The sequence below is a fragment of the Agelaius tricolor genome, unplaced genomic scaffold (genome assembly GCF_023055355.1).
Source record: "Agelaius tricolor isolate 1412-34295 unplaced genomic scaffold, bAgeTri1.0.p SCAF_1, whole genome shotgun sequence".
NCBI classification, from domain to species: domain Eukaryota; kingdom Metazoa; phylum Chordata; class Aves; order Passeriformes; family Icteridae; genus Agelaius; species Agelaius tricolor.
In genome coordinates, this window is record NW_027269261.1 from 4,506,004 (window position 1) to 4,529,257 (window position 23,254).

At 45.8% G+C, this 23,254-nt stretch overlaps 1 protein-coding gene across 9 annotated transcripts in view; it reads right to left on the minus strand.

The window, feature by feature from the left end:
- Window positions 1-23,254, minus strand: part of SPTBN1 (spectrin beta, non-erythrocytic 1) — a 116,118-nt gene that overhangs the window by 67,564 nt on the left and 25,300 nt on the right. For 7 of the 9 annotated variants that reach the window (XM_071450319.1, XM_071450234.1, XM_071450567.1 and 4 more), the window contains exon 2: window positions 14,173-14,372. In XM_071450319.1, the coding sequence (XP_071306420.1) occupies window positions 14,173-14,320 (148 nt within the window). In that variant the 5' untranslated portion in view covers window positions 14,321-14,372. Of the gene's footprint in view, window positions 1-491; window positions 616-14,172; window positions 14,373-23,254 lie in introns of those variants that run through there. The other 2 variants (XM_071450644.1, XM_071450709.1) reach the window with 1 other exon arrangement.

Below are 23,254 nucleotides of genomic sequence, written 5' to 3' on the forward strand. Positions count from 1 at the left end.
GATATCTATAGCGTGAGCAAACTAATTCGTTAGGGAATTATGCAACTGTTCTTCGTTTGAAGAAGTGAAGCCACCCGCCTTTGCAGGAGGTACACAGGGGTTGGAAAGGGCCCTTGCTCTGCAAACTGCACCCAAACACAGCTAGGATTTATGAGTGATGGCCACTTTTAACCGTATTTATTTAAGGATAAAATAAAAGCAGGCTGCTTCCTCACTCTCTCCCCCTTATTGTTCTAAGAGACGTGGTCTGGCTTAGCCCTCATTGCAAGGCTCAGAGGCTGGACACACACCTTAACCCCGTGTAAGGCTCGGGGCACCTTCGGAGTGAGAAAAGCCACACAGTATCCCTTAAAAGAACTCGGAGCTTTTTCCCACAGCACGAATTTCGTCCTCTCTCACTAACACTTTGGTGCAAAGAGCATAAGCCCGGACTAACATGTTTACAAGGATCACAGCATGGCAACACCTCCAAAAAACCCGCACAGGCTTACCTTGTAACTGCTTGAATCGTCCTTCTAACTGGTTATAGTTATACGGCACCTGAGCTGCGTATCCTGGGGACAACGGCCCGGGCATACTGGTTGATTTTTGTAATTCCATTTACAGGTAGCGCAGGGATACGATGAACTGCAGCATAAAGGAACCACAAGTTTCTTTACCACACATCCAGGTAAATCCCAGCTTCCTCCAGTAGTTTGGCGTCAGTCCCTAGCGAAAACGCTCCCCCCTTGAGCCCTAAGTAAATAACAGCTTCGGTTCAAAATCCAGCAGTGTGGCTTGGCGGTAAGCTCTCTGTAATGGATTCAAACGTAAAGCACCAGGAGGGTGGTTTTTTGGGTTTTTTTTTTTCCCCAGTTCCACAACAGGCAACTCTTAAGTGCTTGAATCTGGTTCAAATGCTCGTCTGGCTCTGGCGAAACCAAGTGAATTAAAAGCAAGCGTGCGATTCAGGCCGGGGTAAAGGCAGCATGGAGCCACGCGCTGCCGCCCTGGCCGGCGCTCCCAGGAGCCGCGCACACCTCAGACCTTTCTGCTGGTTTGTAATATAAACAGCAGCCGCCCGGGCGCAGGCTGATGTCACTCGATTACCATACGGCACCACGGTAGAGCAAAGGAAGGCTGTACCAAGGGCGAAGGGGCGGCGGAGCAGGGGAAGAGCGGCCCGGCTCATGCAACGCCCCAGCGAGTCCTTCCGCCGCGCCCGGGAGCGGCTGCCCGCGGGGTCCCGGCCCCGCGCTCCCGCACCGCCGCCGCGCACGGTGGTACCTTCCCGAGCGAAGCAGCTGGAATTACAACCTTTTGTTAGGAGCCTCATGTAACGGAAAAGTCTCAGATTACTATCACTTGAAAAGGAGGGCACTTTTCTTTATTTATCTGCGGGGCTGTCGGCTTGCAGAAGCACCGCACGCACACAGAAGCGCTCATTCAGTATTTAGCACCAGCCGAGGAGGGGACGCGGGGAGATGTACGCTCCAGCACACCGGGAACAAACGAAAGCTTTGTCAAAAGGTTCTTTAAACAGGCAATTCCTGTCACTTCGGTTTACGTTACTTGACGATATTGAGGATTTTGACATGCCCTGTGCATGTGGCTCCTTGCCCAGTTATCAGTGTGCTGGGTATTACTGCAAGATTAATGGGCTGTGCGCTGAGGGGGAGGGCTCTAACGTAAATGAGGATGCCTCGCCGAGCTCTGACTGGCACCTCAATAGCCTGCCGAAATACAAACGTGCACAGCAGCAGCAGCAGCTGGGCTTGGCCCTGGAAGTCAGTTCCTGCAGATGGTATTAGATACAGGATGTCAGTTTTCCCTCAGGGACGTGAGCTCCCAGCCCTCACTTAGTTGTAAGTGAAATTAAAAGGTCAATTCCACATTCATAGTTTCAGTATATAACATTTGCCTGTTCATTTTTAAAACTGCTGATAATATTCACACAAATGTTTTCTCTTTTCTTCTTGCATTTTCAAATTCCTTTCCACTGGAATCCATGTTCTCTCCTCCTCCCACTCCATCCCTTCATTAAACATTTCAAAATGTTGCCTTTGTTTTGATACTGTCATTTCACAAGATTTAAGCCATATAGTGATTTCTGTGAGGACAATTTCTGTGGGAGAAGCTCAGCCCACTCCCCTACTCACAGCAGCCCAAGGTCCTGCTTGGTGCAAGGTGGAAATTCAACCAGCCATTGCCAGCACATCAAGGAACAAATGTGCACAAAGTCCAACCATGAACACTGCCAATTTAGGGAGAAGAGATGGAAGTAGACACTTCTCAGCTGAAGTTGGGGTTTCCAAAAACACATGGACTGTTGAAAATGTCTGGAACACTGCTCCTGAGGTCATAAATGCATTTAAAATATTTATGGCTTTCAACTATACTGTTTTACTTAAAGCACCACCACAGCTCTAGTCCAGAGTTACTTATATTGATAGAGAAGGGCTTTTACTGGGGTATTTCAGTGCATCCCTTTATTTCAGTATAGCTGTATTTAGACAAGACTCCTGGTGCTACAGCACACCTCCAGCAGAGCCTAAAACATTTCTGAAAGCTGTCCTCCAACCCCTTCAGCACTACCCCACTTGGTCACAAAGGACTCCTCAGCTGCCCCAGACAGGTTTCACAGTACCAGGGAGGAAAGTGGCTGTGTAGGGGACTCTGCAGGCTGATGCCCTAAAACCATGTCTGGAAGGAGTCAGGGGGTCTGAGGAAGCACCTGCAGTTGCAGCCCCAGCAGGCAGGATGCTGCTCTCCAGACAACAATGGGCTGATGTGGCAGGCTCCTGCTAAACCCTCCCCTGGTAATCTTTGTGCAGCCAGCTGTCCCTCCAGCACACAGGCACCCACACCAGCCCTGGCCATGGGCTTTCCAGGGAAGAAGGGCAGCACAAAATACCAAAGGCACCCAAATTCCCAGGAGCAGAGCAGGGTAAGCTGAGCTGTTAACACAGCAAGGTGAACTCTGCAGAGCTGGAGGAGCACATTTTGCCCAGCACACAAGTACAGGCTTATTTCCATCACAGATCTTTCTCCTGCAGCTTCCTACCAACAGCAGCTTTTGCCTGCCATGCCTGACCTACGTTATAATTACATGCAAACCCTTCCCCTCAAGAGCAGGCAGGCAGCCAGGCCCTACCTGCAGGCATATCAACTCATTCTGTCCCACCTTGAGCAAACAGGTGTTGCTATGTGAGCTCAGAAGGTAAAACTAAAGTCCAAGTGGCTGACAGGAAAACTGGAGCATTTTTAACACCATGAAGGCCATAAGTCAGGAACTTTTCCCCAGCTGAAAGCTTTCCCAAAACCTTTGGCAGGCAATGCACTAATGCACATGGCCATTATTAAAAATATTAAGAAGTAAACTATTACAAAAGGAAAATATTAAAACCTAAAAATAATTATTTAGCTTAGGCCCATATAAAACACAGACTGGCTTTACCCACCCCATCATGAAACATTAACACCACACACACATATTTACATTTCAGCTTGTCCCCTGTGGGACAACTGAAGCTGGCAAGTTTCAGGAGATACTGAACAAAATTTAGGGTTTGATATTTTTTTTTTGTCTCTGTCCCCTCTCTGTCCTTCCCAATTCTGGCTGCCCAGCAGCACTAAACACTACCTTAAAGGGAAGGAATTGCAGCAGCTATGGAGCAATGGAGGCTACACAGAGAATAGGGGGGAAAGCTAAAGGAAAAGGGAAGAACCTGTGCTTGAACTGAGCTTACTTCGTTTAAGATTTGATAAACAGAGACACCTGATGTGTTGTCAGCAGCATTTGCTGTGAGTGTCTGACCTCATTTGAGCTGCCATCCAGGTTGGCATTTGGGCAGAACAATGTGCCCCCCAGCAGCAGATGTGACAGACTTTGCTGCTGATGGTTCAGCTCCTGGGGCTGGCCCTGGTGCCAGGCTCAGCTGCCAGGGCCTTCCTGCTGCTCTGCTGGGTACTGCCGTTCATCTTAAAGGCTCTGCTGAACAGGTTGGTGGCAATTCAGTGGAAAGAGCAAAGCAAAATGGGGACATGTCTGTGTTTGTGAAATGCTACACCGTATGTAGCAAGACTGCTTCCAAATGGGCACCCTGCCAGCTCCCCACTGGTGTGAGTCACACCAAGCCTAATCCATTGGGCTGCTGCTGCCTGCAAATGAGTGAACCTGAGCCCTTTCCTGCTGCCGTGTGGCCATGTTGCACCGGATCGATCACAAGGCTCTGCATGCACAAAGCCCTTTGTGACACCCCAGTTCTACTCATTTTCCCTGTTTATCTTTAATTGACTAAGCCCTTGACAACACTAATTAGATAATATGTTATGGAGGGGATTGAATGCTTTAAAGCCATAGATAGCTTTGGAGTGCTGGGCCAAGTGCAACTTATCACATCAACACAGCTGGAAATTGTCCATGGTGTAATTCATTAGTGGTTACAGTAGTGGAGAAAAAGAAGGACCAGATCATATATTAATCTTAGCATATTGAGGAGGGAGGGGTGTGCTGGGTTTTGGGGTTTGTTTTTGTTTTCTTTGTTCTCTAAATTTTGTTCTCATTTTTTTGCCCATAACTGTGCAATAACTTTTGCTGGCACAGTTTGAATTGTCCCAGTCTCATAGCACCTGCCAGGTGATGATGGCTTGTGTACTTGTTCAGAGTGAATAAAACACAAGTGATTATCCACTTAGCCATAATGCAGAGTGTCCTAGCTGACATGATCAGAGCTTTGCAAAGCCTCAAGGAGAACAAGAGGTTGATGGAAATAATATTATGAACGTACAAGCAACATTTAGAAACAGCTGCTTACCCCAGAACACAAAAGAGTCACTCCTGGGCTCTGTCTTTACATGGGTCTGAAAAATGCTGCTGAAGTGAACAGGTTCTGACACAAAGGAGAAAAAACTAGGGTTTCTAAGGAAGAAACTAGTGTTAGATCCAGCAAAAGTGCCTTCCAAATCCCTAATTATCAATGTTTCTAAGCCAGAGCTTACAATAATTATGAGTCTGGTTAATCATCACCCTTGTCTTTTCTCTTTACTCTTTCTTGCTCTTATAAATTCTCTAGTTGGTGGCTAACTAGGAGAAAAAAAATAGAAAAAAAGAAAAAACTACCAAGATAAAAAGGATGATTTATTAAACTAAAATGCCAGAGCAATCACGTAACGTTTTTCTCCTCTCCTGAAGGTGGGTAAAGTTCCTACACATCCCCTAAGTGCTACAATTAGGAACTGAAAACTCATTATCACCCTTGCCTCCATCCTCACAGTAAAAACAAAACCTTTCCTTATATATTGGAGCAAGGAGAGATAGGTTTTGCTGGGATTGTTCTAGAACATAATAGGAAATAGTTATTTTTACCTTATTTGACAATTTGCATAACATGAATCCTGAAGAGTTAGCTGGTTTCCCTCCAGTTTTTTATCTAAGATGCTGGAAGCAGGGAGCAGCAGCCCACACACCAAGCAGAACTGAGCTGCCAAGCTCATTATCTCTGCTGCAGGTACCGGAGGGAACAGAAGCCTTCAGTTTGTAACCTGCCATGTCCTGCAACACTTGGTAACTCTCTCACATGCTGGTGAAATGAATACAAGCAAAACAAGAGATCTCCTCTTCAGTAACAGTTCCATTGCAGAAAGTATCTCAATGTTTCTGTTTAAAGGGGATTTTAGGACAGTGGCAACTACGCTGTCACTGGCTCCTCCCAGTCCCTTCCAGATACATTCTCTGTGACTCACATGGCTTTGGAGAGCCAGTGCAATCCAGAGGCAAGGAAAAGAGGCCCATTAAAAAGTAGGAGACAAGGATTTTTATTACAGAAGGGTCTGTTTACATGCTTTCCTTTTGCCATGTCTGTGCTGGCCTTCCAGCAGCTCAGCTCTGAGTCCCAGCTACAAACCAGCTTTGGGCTCCAGGTGAATCTCTAGGTTGTGACATCTGAGACCAAAACCTTTGGGAATTTTCTCACAAACCAGGCCAGAATATCAATTTATTACTGAAACTGGGTCAGTTCCACCTGGTTTCAGGTTTCAGTTTACACAAGTCCCAGATTAACAGGAAAGTTGACATGACTTTTGTAACAGCATGTCCTTGCTAACTGCAGGAGTCAAACACCTGCCAGGAAGGACAGCAGGGAAGAGCTACAGGAGGCACTTGCAGAACATTTCAGAAGAAATTTCTGTTTCTGTGGGTTTGCATTCCAACCTGTACTGCTTCCCATACTCCATGAACTCACCAACACAGGAAAGTCACCCTGAAAAGCTGTAACTACATTCCCAGGTTCTATTTGTTGCCCATGGAATGCACTTGGCTTGCCCCCTGACATGGGTGGACAGCCCCTACAAAGCCTGTTCAAATAAAGCACGCTGCACAGGTACACACTTAACACTACTGGCTGTGAAATTTTGTCACGAAAACACTTGTTCATTTTCATGCAGAAAATTCTTTTTTATGGGTTTTGATTTGCTTTTTCAGAAGCTGGCATGATTGTCATTGCCTCTCTCTCCTTTGTTTTCCACCTGAATTGCACCTATGTTTATATGTATGGGAGAGAGACACAGAAATGCCCACCCTCCTTTTTCTCCCTTTTGCACCATTTTGCTTTTCCTTCTTTTTCTTTTCAGTCTGACCAGGAACACAGATCCACTGTTGCTACACCATAATCACTCAGGCATGACAATTCAATGTCTTGCTACTCTTAAGCAAAATGGAAATTGGGTGGAAACAAGCAGCAGAATACAGTGATCTTTAAAAATCTCCACAAGCCAGAGTATGTTCCTATCTGGAAATTGCCACTGTCCAGAAAAAAAGCATAGTGATCAATTGACAAGTATTAACTGTGTCCAACTCATAAAGTTATTATTCCAGAGCAATGGACTTCATTTTTATATGATGTATTGAAAAAATAATACATTGTACAAGGGGATGTACAAACACTGTCACTTGACAGGTCTCTGCCTTCAAGGCTTAATAAAGGAAGAAAAACTTGAAAAAATCCTCACACAAGATACACATACAAAGTGGTTGGCAAAAAAATTAGTAGTGATTGCCTTGCTCACTAAAAGAGCTGAAAACTGTTAGGGAGAATGCTGGAAACTAAGGAAGTGGATTTTCATCACCCTTCTACATGGCTGGTTCTCATCCCCATTTCTGTTCTTTTTGCCTCTTCCCCATCAAGGAAATTCGTCTCCAGGCAATCTAGGTTTATATCTCTCCAGGATATTACCTCAAGATAAGAATCAAAGCTCTGATCCTAGGGAATGATTTCATCCCTAATCTTTCCCCATTAGAGGAGCTCCAAGGTTAACAGAAATTAGTAAACATGTCTGAATCCTGCACGAATTTCAGTTTGCAGTGTGCTCTGTTAGACATTATTTATACTTCAGGGAGTGCTTTCAGGCAGTATCCCAGCAACAAATAGAAGGAAAAAATGCAAGGCACACTGCAGATTTGGCTGAATAAATAACATAAATACAGAAACATTGCTAGTTAGATGCTAAAGACATGAGATGAGAACATTCTCTTCTGCATACGCATTTTTTTGTGGAAAGACTTCTTTTGAATTACAGACTCATGACTAGGTTTTGAAATTCATCCACAGCTAAGCTCACCCCTGAGAGAAGTCATAACCTTAAAAATATACATATTGCCAATATTGGCATGTGGTTTCTATACAGAAGAAATCCTTTCCATTAATATTATTCAGCAAATTATCTAAAAACAATCTCATTATCAGTGAAGGGTCTCATGGTTTCTCTGTATTAAATATCCCCAAAACATTGACTCCAAAGGCAAAGAACATTTGTAGCCTTCTCAGCCTTCAGGTTTCCCATGAAGGGCCACTTCTGGTCAGGTTCCCAGCTGGTGTAAGACAGCATGGCCTCAGAGCAGCCAGGGGAGAATCCAGTTTATAGCAGGTAACAATCTGGCTGGGAGGTCTCCTCTAAATTGTCAACTTCAGCATATTATCCCAGGCTTAAGACAGTGCCTGGCTCAGTTCTCACTGACTGCATGGAGGGTGTCTTCCAAGGAGCATTTCTCCTTTCCCAGAGCAGCTGCTGCAGCCAGAGCTCTTTACCCCCCCCTTACACAACTCCTGCCCTGCTGATGCTGAGCACTGCCTCCCACTCAGCTCAGTGTTTTGGGGCAGCCAAAAGCACGTCCCTTGGTGCTCTTACTCTTCACTGGAGCCATGGGGATGAATGGATGTGGAAAACTGGAGTAGACAGGAGAGCAGTGTGCTGTGCTGCCCTGGGAATGAAGGCATAGCTCCCATCTAAGGAAGCTCCCTCTGGAAGTCAGTGCAGTGCCACGGTACTGAAATGTCTGGGTATGGCCACGCAGGCTGACGTGCTGCAGGATTATCTCCATGCACAGCTCACAGGTAATATCCCAAAGGCAAATACACCTATGTACACAGAGTCAGCACACATGCATCAGCTTTCCATCGGCTTCCTCTGGGTACAGATGGCTTTTTATATTTAGGCTTAACTAGAGCACAGAATTCTCTTGCACCTTATTTTGTTAAATTACTGCATTGCTGTCCAGGCACAGAGTCCTCTGTGCATAAGGACTGGCTGATGCCTGGAGCTCTCCTCAAGGAACTGTAAGAAGCAGATATGGACTCGTATTCCAGTCCAGGAGCTTAATGAACAGGAATTCCAAGATCCAGGGATCAATCAACACAGGCTCATGCTGGCAAGATGCTGGGCTCTCCTGTATACGTGTCCAACTCAACAGTGCTGAGTCCTGAAAGGATTTCAGTGGAGACGTAAAATGACGGCAGCACTCAGACTTTCCAGACTGGGGCTGCCAGAACTGCTCCTATCCTGCTCCGTCCCCAAAGAAACAATAATCCTCTTTTTCCAGCCCCAGCTCATCCTGCCTGAACAATGCATGCCAGATTACAGTCATTCACCAGGATGCAACCACTGTCATGCACCACTCTGTTACTAAGTGCTCATAAATCCTGTCCATGGAGCAGACAAGCACATGCAGTTCCAGACAATTCCTAAGGTACATTCAGCAGGCCTTCTCAGCAGCTTGCCTCTCTACTCAAGAAGCTACACAAGGCCAGGGATCTAATCAAACTACCAAGAACCTGACTTACACCTTGTAGTTTGCAACATGACTTCTTTGATTCTAAAGAGAGAGGGCAAACCCCCCAGCCATGCCCAACTGAAACCAAAGATCACGCTGTTACAGCAGCAAGATACAAATGACCTGGGTACCAAGCTACATATTTAATCATCAAATACATTGTTTGCTTCTGCTTGTGAGTTATTTTATATTTCACAGAGATACTGGCTCTTCTTTTTGGGTCAGTAATCTTTAAAAATAAACCCACTAAGAACAAAGTATTATTTATCATCTGGTTTTTGCTATCTGCTTTAGAAGCAGCTCTCCAAGGGAACTTTAAAAGCCAACGCATTAATGCACAGCAGCAGATGGGCTGAGCTTTTCCTTGCTCTCTGATAAGAGCACAGTGTGCATCAGGAGTCCCAGCCAGCACCACAGGTGACATGTGGCAGTACAGCAGCCTCTCTGCTGCCCTGCTCCTTCCCTTTGTTGCCTGCATGACACACAACACACCAAATGACATCTAACAATTGCGGATTCTGGGAAGGTTAGAAACGACAGAAGAAATTGTTCCAGAAGCAAAATCCAGAAGGAAAGCATAGGGTGAGGTCAACATTTGGAAAAGCTTTTGTTGAAATAATTCCATCAACTTTCATCTGAGCAAAACAAGATTTTTCAAAATAAGCCCTTTGATGCTCATCTGGGTATGCCTGCATCAGGCCTGTAGCTCCAAACAAACCCATGGGCTGACAACCAGATCTGCCACACCAGTGCAGAGCAGATTTCACTGCTCTAAGTCTTTTATTTCTGTTTAGTCTCAAGTGAATCCTTCACATGCCCTCTCAAGTTGATTTAGGAGCATCACTATAATGCTGAGCTCTCCTTTCTTATCACTTGCTGCTATTAAAATTAGTGACTGATTTTTAAGTTCTGGACAGCTCAGGTGCAGGATACTTAGGAAACACCCTGCAGGAGCTTATTCTCAGTATGCTCTTCCAAAGCCAAGAACAAATCCAACGTTTGTTCTCTTGAGCTCTAAATCATTGGACTTTGCCCTTTTTTATTGGGTTGAGACTTGAAATTTCATTCTATATGCTCAGAGTGAAACAGAAATTTTGCTATGAGAGAGGTGCTCGACAGCAGGGCCAGGCAGGTGTGTGATACCTGGAGAGTACTAGAAGCAGAATATTCCTTCTCACTTCTTTTTGGGGTTGTTCTGCTGACTTTTTGCACTGCAGCTGTGGGGGGAATGGCTCAAATATTAAGGCCACAAGGGGCTAATTAGCCCCACTTAAGGTACCCAGAACTTTCCCACTGGAAGTTTTCTCTAATTTTTTTTTAACCTTATGAAATGGCTATTCCGCTATATTAAAAAATTTTCAATAGTGTAACTTCAGGAACAATTTCAATGCTTTTTTCCCCTCTTGCTGCTGGGAGAATTTAAGGGACTGGCATGAATGACAAGCCTATTTTGGGCAACTAAGGAAAGCTGCACAACAAATGCAGCCCCCTGGCTTGCCCTGCAAGGCTCGTGAACACCACGTCGTGCAACACCAGTGAGTGCCCCGACCTACGCACGGCCACTGGGGTGAAGCTGGAAAAGGAAAGCACTCCTGCCCACACTAGGAAAGTCCTCTCGTTTCATAAACTTTGAAATTGGTTTTAATTTGTGGGCCAGAGAGCTGAGTCACAGACCTTCTGGTCACTTGGATGAACCCACAGGATAAAAGGGCAAAATATAAATGAGCAGAAAAGCGAGTAACTGTAGCCAAGTTTAATATTGAATTAGCTAACTGAAGGAATGGAAAGTTCTGGAGGTGACAACTCTCACGCTACCGAGAACAGCGCCTGAGCTGGCAAGCATGGCACACCTGAACCTCACAGCCCAAATTCTGAGTGTGAAAAATTCTGCTGAACAACTGAACTGTTTCTTAAGATTTTTGCAAGATCTTCATGCACCAAGGAGCTGCACAACAAATCCTGTTAGCTAATGGTCCTAGACAGATGAAATCCAACCCTTGAGGATTTGTGAATGAGGAATCTTGCACAAACACGATATCTTTTTGGCTCCTACAGAGCAGGTAGAATTACCTGGTCTTCCAGCAAGACCTTCCAAAGAACCACAGAGAACAAGGACAGGTGAAAGATGATTTCCTACAGTGGGATACCTTACTTGGTGAAGAAGGGATCAGTTACCTTCTTCTCATATCAGTTGCAGAGTGAATTAGCTCAACATGAATGGCAACCAATCTGGTTGCATATCCCTCCAAATCTGGATTCTGATTGAAGGTTGAGTTCCCAGATGATTTCTTGGTTTTAAAGCAAAACAACCCTTTGCATTCTGGTTTTCATGGTACACAGACTGCTTTAATACCTTCAATTATCAGCTGCTGTACTAACAACATGTTTTCTCCTATTATTATATCATACTTGCTTTACCTGAGCTTTCCTTCAGGACATTGTTCCAATCACAGATTATTCTGACCACCATCTCCTGCCTTTGTTGTTTAAATATTTCAACATCCTGATGGAATTCTGGGGCCATCAGGATTCTTTCTATAGTGGAGTATCAGACACTGGTTACAAACCTCACTTCTTATTTCCTCACTCTTTGCCTTACTTCACCTTAAAGGAAGTAAGTTTCACTTCAATTACAGTGAAGCAGAATGAACATGAGATGGAAGCTCAGCCAAAGAGGCACTTCACAGCTTGTGGAAGAGTGTGGAAAGAAGATGCCTGCACCTGCAGAGAACACAGAGCCATTAGTCAGGCACTGTAACATGCCCACAGCTGTTCTACTTTGGAATACAGCAGCTTGCATCTGGGTGATGAAATTTAAGGAACCAGTGCCTGGTGTGTTCATTTGAAACCTTTCCTATTAGGACAAGGGGATGATGATGAATGAGCGTATCACAGACTGCAAGATGTTGATAGCATTCTGTTATATCTTGTCACTGGTACACTGCAAGGGGACAGCCACAGGCACCCTTGAGATACAACCCACCCATGACCTCTGCAGAGAGAAATGTTATTGTCAGAAGGATGTTCAGTCTTGCAGATATGGGGAGGTGCTCATGCCCACAAAGAGCCAGCGCTCACCCAAGTCAAGCTGCAGTGTTGTTCAGTCAATCCTCACCCCAAAGGTGTCACAGAACTGCTTCAGAGAGCACTGAGGTTCATGCAGAGGAAAGTGATGGTGACAGCCCCTCAAACGCAGGGGCTGCAGAGCCCAGAAGCACCTCCTGACATCCCCCAGCTGACTGTGTGTGCACCAGGCTTTCACCCCGTGGTCATTGTGCCCAGTCCTGTGACACGCAGCTGAATCAGAGAGCACCTTTCCAGAAAGGACTTGTCTCCACTGAAAGGGGACAATGACAGAGATTATTGCCAGCCCAGCTCCAGGCTGCAGCTGTTAAAGACCTGCCAGTACCTTTCTGGGGAGATGCAAGGGAAGATTACCCATCAGACAGTATATCTGAAAACATACATTGAACAGTGCCAGGAGTAGCATAGCTCAGCCTTTAACCATAACCTTGGATTTGAAATACAAACCTCTCCTCTCTCCTCTCTCCCTGCACCATGATTAAGCTTTCAAGCAGTGCTGCAGCAATGCAGGATGCTAAGCCAAGTTTTGGCAGCACACAGCATTCTCAGCACCAACCGTAGAGAATTACAGGTATGGAAAGGTATCAAATTAAAATAACCATGAGTAATGCTTATTCAGAAGAAAAATAAATACACCATACTGTGGGGGAAATTGTTTAAATATCTGAATCGAATCTTCAGCAAAATTATTTGCTTTGCCATGGGTATGTGTTTTAGGCTAGCTAAATAATTCAAGTACTTTCCTTACATTACTTCTCCTTGAAATGAGAGTTTCATGTTTATTATTCATTACTCAGGTGGGGAGCTCTGCTTGCTATAAAAGTAAGTGGAACAAGCAGCTGCAGTAAGGTGAGATCTGGGACCCAAACACAGCTCATGAGCTTTGCACTAAAAGCATTTCCCACCCAAGGAACAGGATACAACCTACAACCATTCATGTGGTAGGAGTAAAACACAGTTTCTTCCTCAAACAAGAGTAAACTATTAAAATAAGACAACCCAAGCTGAGATTCATTTTGTCTCTCACCACAGGTACCAGCAAGCTCCTTCTGACCCCACTCAGCACAGCCCTGCCCAGGGAAGGCATTTCCCCTCTCATTCCCAATGCACACTGTGATGGGAGCTGCTGTAATTAAAAGCAGCAAAATTTAACACGCGTCCCCTCCCTGTGAGCAGTTCCATTAAGTCAATAGCATTACAATCCCCAGGAAGAGTTATGTGATCTGCTCTCTGCCCACCTGCATGAACTACTTCATTTCCCTGTTGCTGAGCTCCACACCTGATCCTGGCCTGTGCCTGACACGTAAAGGTGTTTGGCATCTGATGCATCTCCATGGCTGGAGTGGAGAGCAGGAAGGGCACGCTGCACTCCAGACCCAGCCCCATTGGAATCACAAATGGAACAGGTGATACCTTTGTCTCAGTGCAGCTGATTTAATAAACCTGTCTCAACACCTTATGAAGTGTCGGGTTTAAACCCATTCCTGGAGCTCAGATTTCACCAGCAGAATGCTCAGCATAGTTTTGAGCTGTTTTCTGTGCCTGTCCCACACTGCCAAGACATTTTGTTCAGAGGTCAGAAATGTGGGCATGCTACCATAAAAGTCAGGAAATCATTTACAGAATGCATAAAAATTGCTTTGCAGGGCAGTGACTCAGAGCTGAGAGGACATGACAATCTCTTTGCTCTATAAACAAATGCAGTTAATGTATAGCCTTTAATACGCAATAATCAAACACAACCTTGTTTCAAATGAGAAAAGATCCAATCTGGTTTCATTTCTCTGCTGATGACAGTGGAATTCGGCAGAAGACAGCAATCACTTCACAAAGAATGTATAGTCCCATCATTCATTACTGCATGACAACTACCTCCACCTACCACATTCCTCTTTCCAGGACTAGTGAGCCGTTTTGCACACTTCCAGATGGAGGTATTTTGAAGGAGAGCTTTGTTACCCATTTTTATTTTTTTTTTCCTTAAACCCCAAGTCAGTGCTTACCAGCCAGGGCCTTGATGCGGGAGCGCTCAAACAGCCGAGCAGAGCTGTTCTCATTGTCCCAGTCATCCACATCCCAGCGGTTGTTGACGTCGCTGTACTGCTGTTGGATCTCAATGTTGTCGTAATCTGTCGCTACCGTCGTCGTCATCCTGAGCCTTCTCCTTAGCCTCTCCTCACCATCAGATTCTTCCTAAAACCCTCTGTCAAAGAAAAACACAAAAATATAAGCATTTAGAGGGTGCTCATATACTGGAAGAAAGTCATAAAAGTCAAGGTCAGGAGTTTTGGTGTCAAAAATCAGTGACTTTCACTTGAAGACAAGATCAAGAACAGTAAATACCAACCACTATTTCAGAGAACAAATATGCTCAAAAAATTAAGTGCTTTACCAAAGCACAGAAGCTTTGCTGCACACACACATCCAGGATTGTCACGTTAAGCTCCGCAAAGCAGAACACAGATGGAATAGTGCAGCAAAACACTTCCACAGCTTTCATTTTCAAAAGCAGACCATTGGCTTTAGAGATCTGTGAGTGTTGGTAAAAGCATATGGAGCTGTGAATAACTTGGCCTCAAGCACAAAGATGACCATCACACCTTTACAAAATGGTGCAAATAACTGATGGGAAAAAAAATACAGATTCTGAAAAAGCCACATAAGTATTTGACAAGCAAAAGCCTTTTAACATGTGTCTAAAGAAATATTTCTGTCTCCACATGCAAATACTGACTTTGTGACTGGTCCTGGCAATTTATTTATGAACTAATCCAGATAAAACCAACTAAATGATGCATTACTTTGAACTCTCCACAGGAACAACATGGCACCCACCAACACAACCCTTGGGGTGAGGTTCTCCTCTTTCAGGGTGCTGTTTGCATATTTATTCTGTTTTCTGACTAGGATTTCCATGTATTTATGGGTACTAGATATAAGAGAGGCAGACACCCCTGGAGGAGGAGGAGGGAGGTTATACACAGCTGGGAGCCCAGCGGGAACAGCGCTGAGAATCCCCTTCACCCTTCAGTGCTCAGTGAGACCTTGAGGAGCGCAGGGTGCTCCTCACACACAGAAATTCACAATTCAGCTTTGCAAAACGCAATAATTACCAGAAATGCAGTTAAATACAAGGGCAAGGGGGAGCCAGGGGGCCGCTCTTTTACCTGGGCGGGGCCGCGCGCTCCCCTCACAACGCCCCGCCCGGAGCTTCTCTTGTATTTTCTCTCTTTTATCTCACTTTTTTATTTTAAAATAAAATTTAAAGAAAGAAATTTAAAAAAAGAGAAAGATCAGCCCCGCAGCCGCCCTCCCCGGCAGCCCGGAGCGCAGGGCGGGGCCGGGGCCGCCCCTGAGGGTGAGGCCGAGCCCGCCCTCACGGCGCGGCCGGCGCTGCCCCTCAGGCCCTCCCCGCCCGCCGCGCTGGCGCCACCTGCCGGCCCGGCCGCTCACGGCACCCGCGTGTCGCGACATCGATCCACCTCGCCCGCGACAGGCGGCGGGGCTGCCCTGCCTCACCAGCGGCGTTCATTCCCCGTCCGGGCCCGGTACACCACAGCCGGGCCCCGGCCCCGGCCCCGGCCCACGGCAGGTCCGGCCCGTGCCACCACGCGGGCAAATCCCGGTGTCTGGCGCAGGAGCGGGAGCGGAGCCGCGCTGGGGCGGCTGTTACGTAAGGAGCTGTTAGCAAAGGCTGAGCGCGAGTGCTCAACCTTCAGGAAAGGTAAAAAGGAATCGCTTCAGTCATGGGAAGCTGCCAACAGAGCGAGAGAAAGCTCTGGAGGAGAATTGGCTCTGGGGAAGGTCGTGGGGACGATGCTCCCGCGGCGCATCCCGCAGGATGCATCCCGCTCCGGCTGGATCCTGCCCTAGGAGCAAACAAAAGCGTGGAGCAAAGACGGGGGAAGGATTAAATCCCCCCTCGCCGCGTTTCTGCACAGCACTCACCAGCTGATCCTCACTGAGCATCAGGCCTAGACAAAAACCTCCCATTGATCCCTGTACACAGGCTGCAATCAGGGTTAATTCCAATTAAATCCACAGAGCAGCCAGGATATAAACAACGAGGCTGGTTGACAGCATAATTTTCCATCTTTTCTATATTCACCAGTGCCCAAGGAAGAGAAGATGTGCCACTGGAAAAGCTGCAGCTCCAACCATAAAAATCAGTGAACCCAATATCGGGATGGAATGACATGTAATTTAATATAGATGGAACAAGCCATGGGATTTAATTTATTTCTGTGTCACTGCTGTTTAGAAACACACACAACCTGATCCTGAATAAATTTAACTCCAACTTGTGCTTTATCACTTCTCCCATCCTGAGCATCGCACAAGCAAAATCTATCCCAGATAAAGCTAAATTGAGCATGAAATGGCCTGTTATCCCACACCTATAGGGCCAGAAAACCTGCATCCTTGTTCTGATTCTGATAAAAGCAGCTCCTCGCTCCCTGACATCAGGATCCCTTTTCTGGGATGCAGCTCCCCACCACAGGGACAGCGGAGCAGGAAAATGCTGCAGGGATAAAAATAAGTACCTTGCAGCAAAGCAAGGTGAGGAGAACACAACAGAATCCTGATTCCAGAGACAGACCCAGCTACAGAGAGTGCAGCCACCGCCCTCAGCCTCAGCTGGAAAACAGCTTTCCTTGAGTCCTGCTGCAGCTCCAATCCAGCACAACCCACTGGTGCCTCTGGGAACAGGGAGGGAAGACAAACACGAGTCCTGGCAGAAACCTGCAGGCTCCTGACTGCAGGGATGGAGGTCCTGCAGCTGGGATGAGCTGCAGCAGCACATCTTGTGTCTGCTTTAAGGATGTCCCGATCTGACATGAACAACAGCAACTGACCAGGGAGCAACAGAAAATGGTTTGGAATTTTCCTGGAGCCCTTAATGCAGCCGAGTTCACTGTTAATGACCTTGAATGTAATCCACCTGTGAAATCAGCCCTGCCGTTGAAGGACCATGCTGAAAACCCTCTCTGTGTGTGTGTGTGCAGCACACACAGACATGTAACACACCTATATTTACAGATATATTTACAGATTTAGTTTAAGCCTCTGCGTGGAGCACCCACCAACATCCACAGAGAGATCACCACGGAGCACAGGGACAGAGGGAAGCCCGTTTTCCAACAGGAACAACCTTTGTCACTTAAACATCCTGGTCTGGCTTTAAGCTGAGATACCCCTCTAATAAAGGAATTATGTTTTCTGCAGAGAGCCAGAATTTCAGCTGCCAACATCCCAAGCAACATCCTGCAAGCCAGCCCCCTCTCAGAACTGGGTAAACACACTGGGAACAAGGCATGTTCAAAAATGGCAGGGCACAGCTCCTTTACTGTCCACCATTCAGCCTCACTCTAGGATGACATATAGCACTTAGAGCCAGAGAAAGCAGGCACTGGGGCTTCTCACTTAATCCACACCCTCTTAAACTCATCTGCCAGTGCTGCTGCACCTGGCTTGGAGATGTTAGCAGGCAATTCCAGGGATAAACAGGCACAAGGGTGAGCTAATAAACAGCATGGAACTGCTCTAGGCCCTGAATCCGCAGGCCCGCCACGATGGGTCTGGATCTGAAAAATTTACAAAAAAATCCGTAAATTCCCGAACCTCTTCCTCATTGATAAAATATGACTCTGTTGCCTTCTGCCATGTGTACCATGCTAAACGACCTCATGAGACAAAAGAGATCAAACCATTTCATTTCAAAGCATTCCTTAAAATCTATTGCATAATCTGAGGGCGGGAGGGAGGGAGGGCGGTTGGCATTGTCTTCAAAAAGAAGAAATGGCTGGAAGAAAAAAATCAGCTACCAGGAAGAGCATTTTCTCAGACACTTTTCAAAGGCCACATCCAGGGGTCAGACCTTTTGTGTTTACTTTCATAAATAGACCAGATTTTGCTCTGTTTGTTTTTCAGATAATAGAAAACAAACAGTTTTATTCAGCCCATCTGAAGAATGAATTAATTTTTAAAAAAACTCATTGGCTACTCTTAAATGCAATCATGTAATTCACTAAACAGCTATGACTATGATCCCTGAAATTCTGCCATAACCACACATCTGGAATTACTTCCTAATAGTTACATTTATCTTTAAAGCAAACATTGTTTTTTCAAGAGTTACTATTCTTCCAGGAAACATGCTAAGCTGTAGTTAGATTCATGTTACTCAAACTAAGGATTGTCAAGAGGTTTTTATGGTGCTGTGATTGAAAAAATATAGTTTGAACAGCAATCCCCAAACAGTCTCATGGCTTATGTAAATACTGTTCCTGGCTAACACACAGCCCAACCTATTGCAGCTTTTCTGGCATTAAAGACAAATTGTAAATTCATCTCTAACTCCCACTGATGGTGTGACAGGATTGAAAAGGGCACACAGACACTCCCATCTCCAGGTCACCAGAGCACATGGGTCTGGTGACAAGCACAGACACAACCACTGTGACAAAGAGAATGGTGTCCTGATCCCACAGATCAGATAGGTACCTCCAAGAAACCAAAATTACACACTGCCTCCTTTCTGGTAGCCCTCTGAAACCAAGGCTGGACAAGCACAGAAAGAATTCCATTACCCTCTTTGCAGGATACTTTCCCTCCAAGTTGGTCCTTCCCCCTTACTGATGCCTCAGACCATCTCACCAGTCCAGCTCTTCACTTTAGTGCAATGATTATTACTAAAAAGAGGGAAATTTAGATAATATGTAACCAAACTTTGCATTTATTCTGAGCAACATTCAGCTCCCTCCTAGCAACAGCACAACCGACATTTAATAATTCTTAAATGCCATTTTAAGCCAATATTTAAACTGAAGAATGGAAGTTCCTGAACTCTCAGGGTCCACCCACATCTTGTCACCCCAACAGGGTCAGATTCTCACCCTAAGCTTCCCCACAGGGAAAGTGGCCTGGTCAGAGTCAATAGGGGCACCTTGGGAGAGGCTCAGGGCTGGATGCCAAATACACATCAAACATCCCCACAGGTCAAACTCCGCACGTATTTACAAAAACACTGTGTAGAAACTCAAGAGTTGTACAGAACCCTTGGATTGAGAAATTGAATTCTGAGCAGAAAGCTTAGAAAGACTGGGAGATGCATGTCCCAATTCCAGCCATTTCTCAGCCTGAAGCCCAAGGAGGTGTTTCCAGGCTCTCTCCCTGCTCAGCCCCTGTGATGCTGAACTGCAGCACATTTCCAGGGACAGGAGTTCCTCTGTCCTGAAGGGGCAGCACACTCACTTATGTTCTGGCTTTTTGTGTCAGCTGCTGAACCAATCCCAAAATAATAAAGGCAGTAACTCAGCAAGGCTGTAACTCCCTTGACCTCCAGTATCCCCTCTCCCAGTCCCATCTTTCAGGCCACAAACAGAACCATACTGTTTCTGCATTTTCCAGCCCAAGAATGCTCTGTGTCTTTGTCTTTGCTTCCCTTCACCACTTTGTGGTGCTGACTCCTCTGACTCTCCATGCTCCAGAACGTGGAGCCCAACAGCCCAAAGCACCCTGAAAGGTCACAGCAAGGGGGGGACAGGCTGTGCTACCAAATGCCACAATCAGCCCGTGGGGCACTTCAGGAATGCACAAACAAGGCAAGACTGAAGCCTCTTTATTCCCAATACAGGCTGGAAAAGCATGTGAAGGTCACTAAAATCAGGCAGCCCGTCCTTCCAAGGGAGGTCTGCTTCCCACAGCTCAGATAACCCATCACTCCAAAGACCAGGCAGTTAAAAGGGGATTCCAGGCTCTTGTTTTCCTTCTGAGGTCCCCAGGATATCATGCTCTAGCTGGGAGATGGGTACATAATTAAATAAGCACTGAAACAGCTTCAGAAAGTGTTTGTGCTGCTGCCTGAAAACAGACCCAGCCTCCCTGAACTGGAGCCCCCAGCGCTGCCAGCAGGGGTGAGCAGGGCACACCCAGCACCACGTGCCCCACACAGGACAAGGATTCCAACAACCAAGGGCACCAAGGGCACAGAGAAACTCAAAATGGCTGAAAATAGGTTATTTAAAACCACAAATATCTATTTCAAACCTTTCAATTCCAGCACAGACCATTAAAACCTACTGGTCTGATACTCTCTACACTTGGAGCAACAAAGTTTCACCAAATTTTTCATACATCACCCAGTAGATCTGGACTCCAACATTTTATCCTGGAGACTCCAGAATAATTTAATTGATATATGTGGTCCAAATTGGCCCTCTGTAATCTGAGGTAGCTCCATCCAGCTGAGGATACAACCCAAGGTGTGCCAACATTATTTGGGGAGCCTTCTTAAAACACCAAAAGGGTAGAAAGAGGCTTCATATGGATTTCATCCAAGGTCAGACACAAAACAGGAGTTGTGGGGTGAGAGCCTCTTGGCCTCTGCATTTCCCTGTGGAACATTCTAGAACAGATACTGCCTCTGAACCATCTTCTAAAGAAGGTCATGCCCCACAACTATGTACAAACCATGAACAGACTAACCCAAAAAAATTTGGACATTTTAGGTAGAAAGTGGCAAGTTTTGGAAAGAAGTTAATAAAGAGGAGTAGAACGGAAGAAGGACTGATCCTATCACACACAACAATTCAGTGTGGAGAAGGCACTGAATTCCTTCTGGGCTGCCTTTCCTTTTCCCCTCATCTTTTGAAGAATGTAAAACACATTTTGCCAAGATGCTGAGGGGAGAGCTCTGTCTCAGCCATGAGCAGCTCCTAGGGAGTAGCATTCCTGCATCCCTACTGAAAGAGAAAATCTACAGGGATCCAGAAGGGCCTGGAGTGACACACAGAGCAGGAACATCCACGAGGGCTGTGAGAATAAAACTCCATGTACTGGGCCCAGCTCAAAGAATGCTCAAGGGTCTAAACTCCTTATTTAGTTTTAAAGCAAAACACAGAGTACTCGACCTCTTTCAGCATGTGTTTGTGGTTTTCCCTAAACAAGCACTGCTGGGCAAGGTATCATTAAAGCAGTAAGAACTTGGTTCAGCTCCAATAAGGACATCATGAGATAGTCCATGGCTGCTCCACTGAGACCCATCAATTGAATACAGCTTCACTCCAACTCACAAACCATCTCTGTATCCAACACAGACAAAGGAAACCTAACTCAGGACCCAGTAAATCTTATGAACTATCAGCTGGGTATTTTCTAAACCTGCCATCCTCTTTTCTGCTTCTAAGTCAGTAAAGAAATTCCCATATATTTAAATTCATGCAGCTCTTGGTCATTTGCTTTTAAAAAACACTTTCATCATCCTCTTAGTCTTTCCTGTGTCAGTGAAAGACAGACCCTGAAATTATTAGGATATGTGGGAATGTCCCACCATGCATATGGCTTAGCTGGAAAAAACCTGGGGGACCAGCTCAGAACAGCAGTTTCTCTCTCCACCTCAATTCCTGCATTGTTTATAACTTTTACATTCCAATTACTAGATTTCCCAACCATTTTCAGAAAGAGCTGCATTTTTGAGGAGGGTAACCCATCCAAAAGGTGCCTTTTCCAAAGCCTAGGCCGAGGGAGGATGGAAGGAAATTCAAGAGTTCACGAGTTTTAATTGAATCTGCTCTTCAGACCTTGCAGACTTGTTCTGGTGCAATCGCAGTTGGTGACTTTGAAAAGTGAGGAATGAGCAGCAAACCAGGGATTATGTTCTGCTCAGGACTGGAATAGCATCCTGAATGTTGTGAGGGCTTTACAAGACAGCCAATATGTGCTGGTGCACCTGTGTGCTCTGATCTGTGGGGTCAGCAGCTGGCATGCCACTCCTTTTTCTGGGGAATATGACTGCCAGCAGGCCAAGAGCCCTTCAGCTCTTACAGCCCATGCATTTATTTTACTGTGAATTCTTAGACAGGAAATTCTGACTACAGAATTACCTGAACTTTTTGATAAATAAAAGAAAGTAATAGCAAAAACATTCTGATGGTGGTAAATTAATATAAAGTGATTAAAAATCTGAGTAGAATTAACAACATATTGTCTGTATACATCATAAAGGGTGCTCTGGGTTGAACCCAAATGAAATCCTCAAGAGGAAATGAACTAGAGGGGGAATCAAAAAGGCTCCAGGTCAGCTGAGTCCCTTCTAGAAGTACAGGAAGGACTTTTCTGACGTAGGCTCTCACTGAAGATAACCTTTACTCTGATCCACCCCTCAGCTTCAGCACATCTCAGCCATTTCACACAGAGGAGACCAGGACCTTGTTTCACCAAATCACCTTGTAAAGTTGTCAGAAGCCTCTGCATTTCACCCTTTGCCATCCTGATCACAGAGCAAGGCAAAGATCCACTTTCCAAACACCTCTAAGAAGTACTTGTGGATGGACTGGTAGAGGACACCAGGGACAACTTGTCTGGCAGGAAGGAAAACTGATGTATTTACTACTTATCAACACATTTTCAAAGAAACTACCTAAAAAATTCCTTCCACAGCCACTGAGCATTTAAAGGACAATATTTAGTATCACCCTGTTCTAGAAGCTATCTGTGGGCTGACCTTCACCAAAAGAATGTGAAAATACAGGGCAATTGTCTACAGTGGTATTTACCTTTTTCTTCAGCAGAACAAAACAAAACAGTCTTTTTTAGTATTTTTCATGCACTCACGCAGAGCAGAGTTCCAATACAAACCAGGTGCCCTCGGAAAGGAGATCCCCATTTTCTGGTCTTCACTCTCTCATGACCCAGCTTATGAGAAACAGAGCTGAGCTTTGGGAACCTGCTGTGTGTGAGGGAAGGACTGAAAGCGGAGACGCTCCCGCTGCCTCCGGCCTGCCAGACACTTGGCTCTGCTTTGGATGAGGGCACTGCTGTCAGTGCAGGAAAAGCTTCACATCTTGACCCTGGCCATGACCCTCGCTTGGCAGGAAGTCCCAGGCAACCTGAATGCCCTCGGTGACATCACTGTTTACTTGGGCAGCAAACTGGCAGTGCCAGGTGGCACCCGGCTGAGCGGCATCATGGAGCAGCACCTTAGTTTGCAACCCACAAGGAAACTTTCCTCAGGAAAAAATGGACAACTCAGACATCCTTGGGTCGTTCAAGAAATGCTGTGATTGCCTCTGTGTGACCACACAA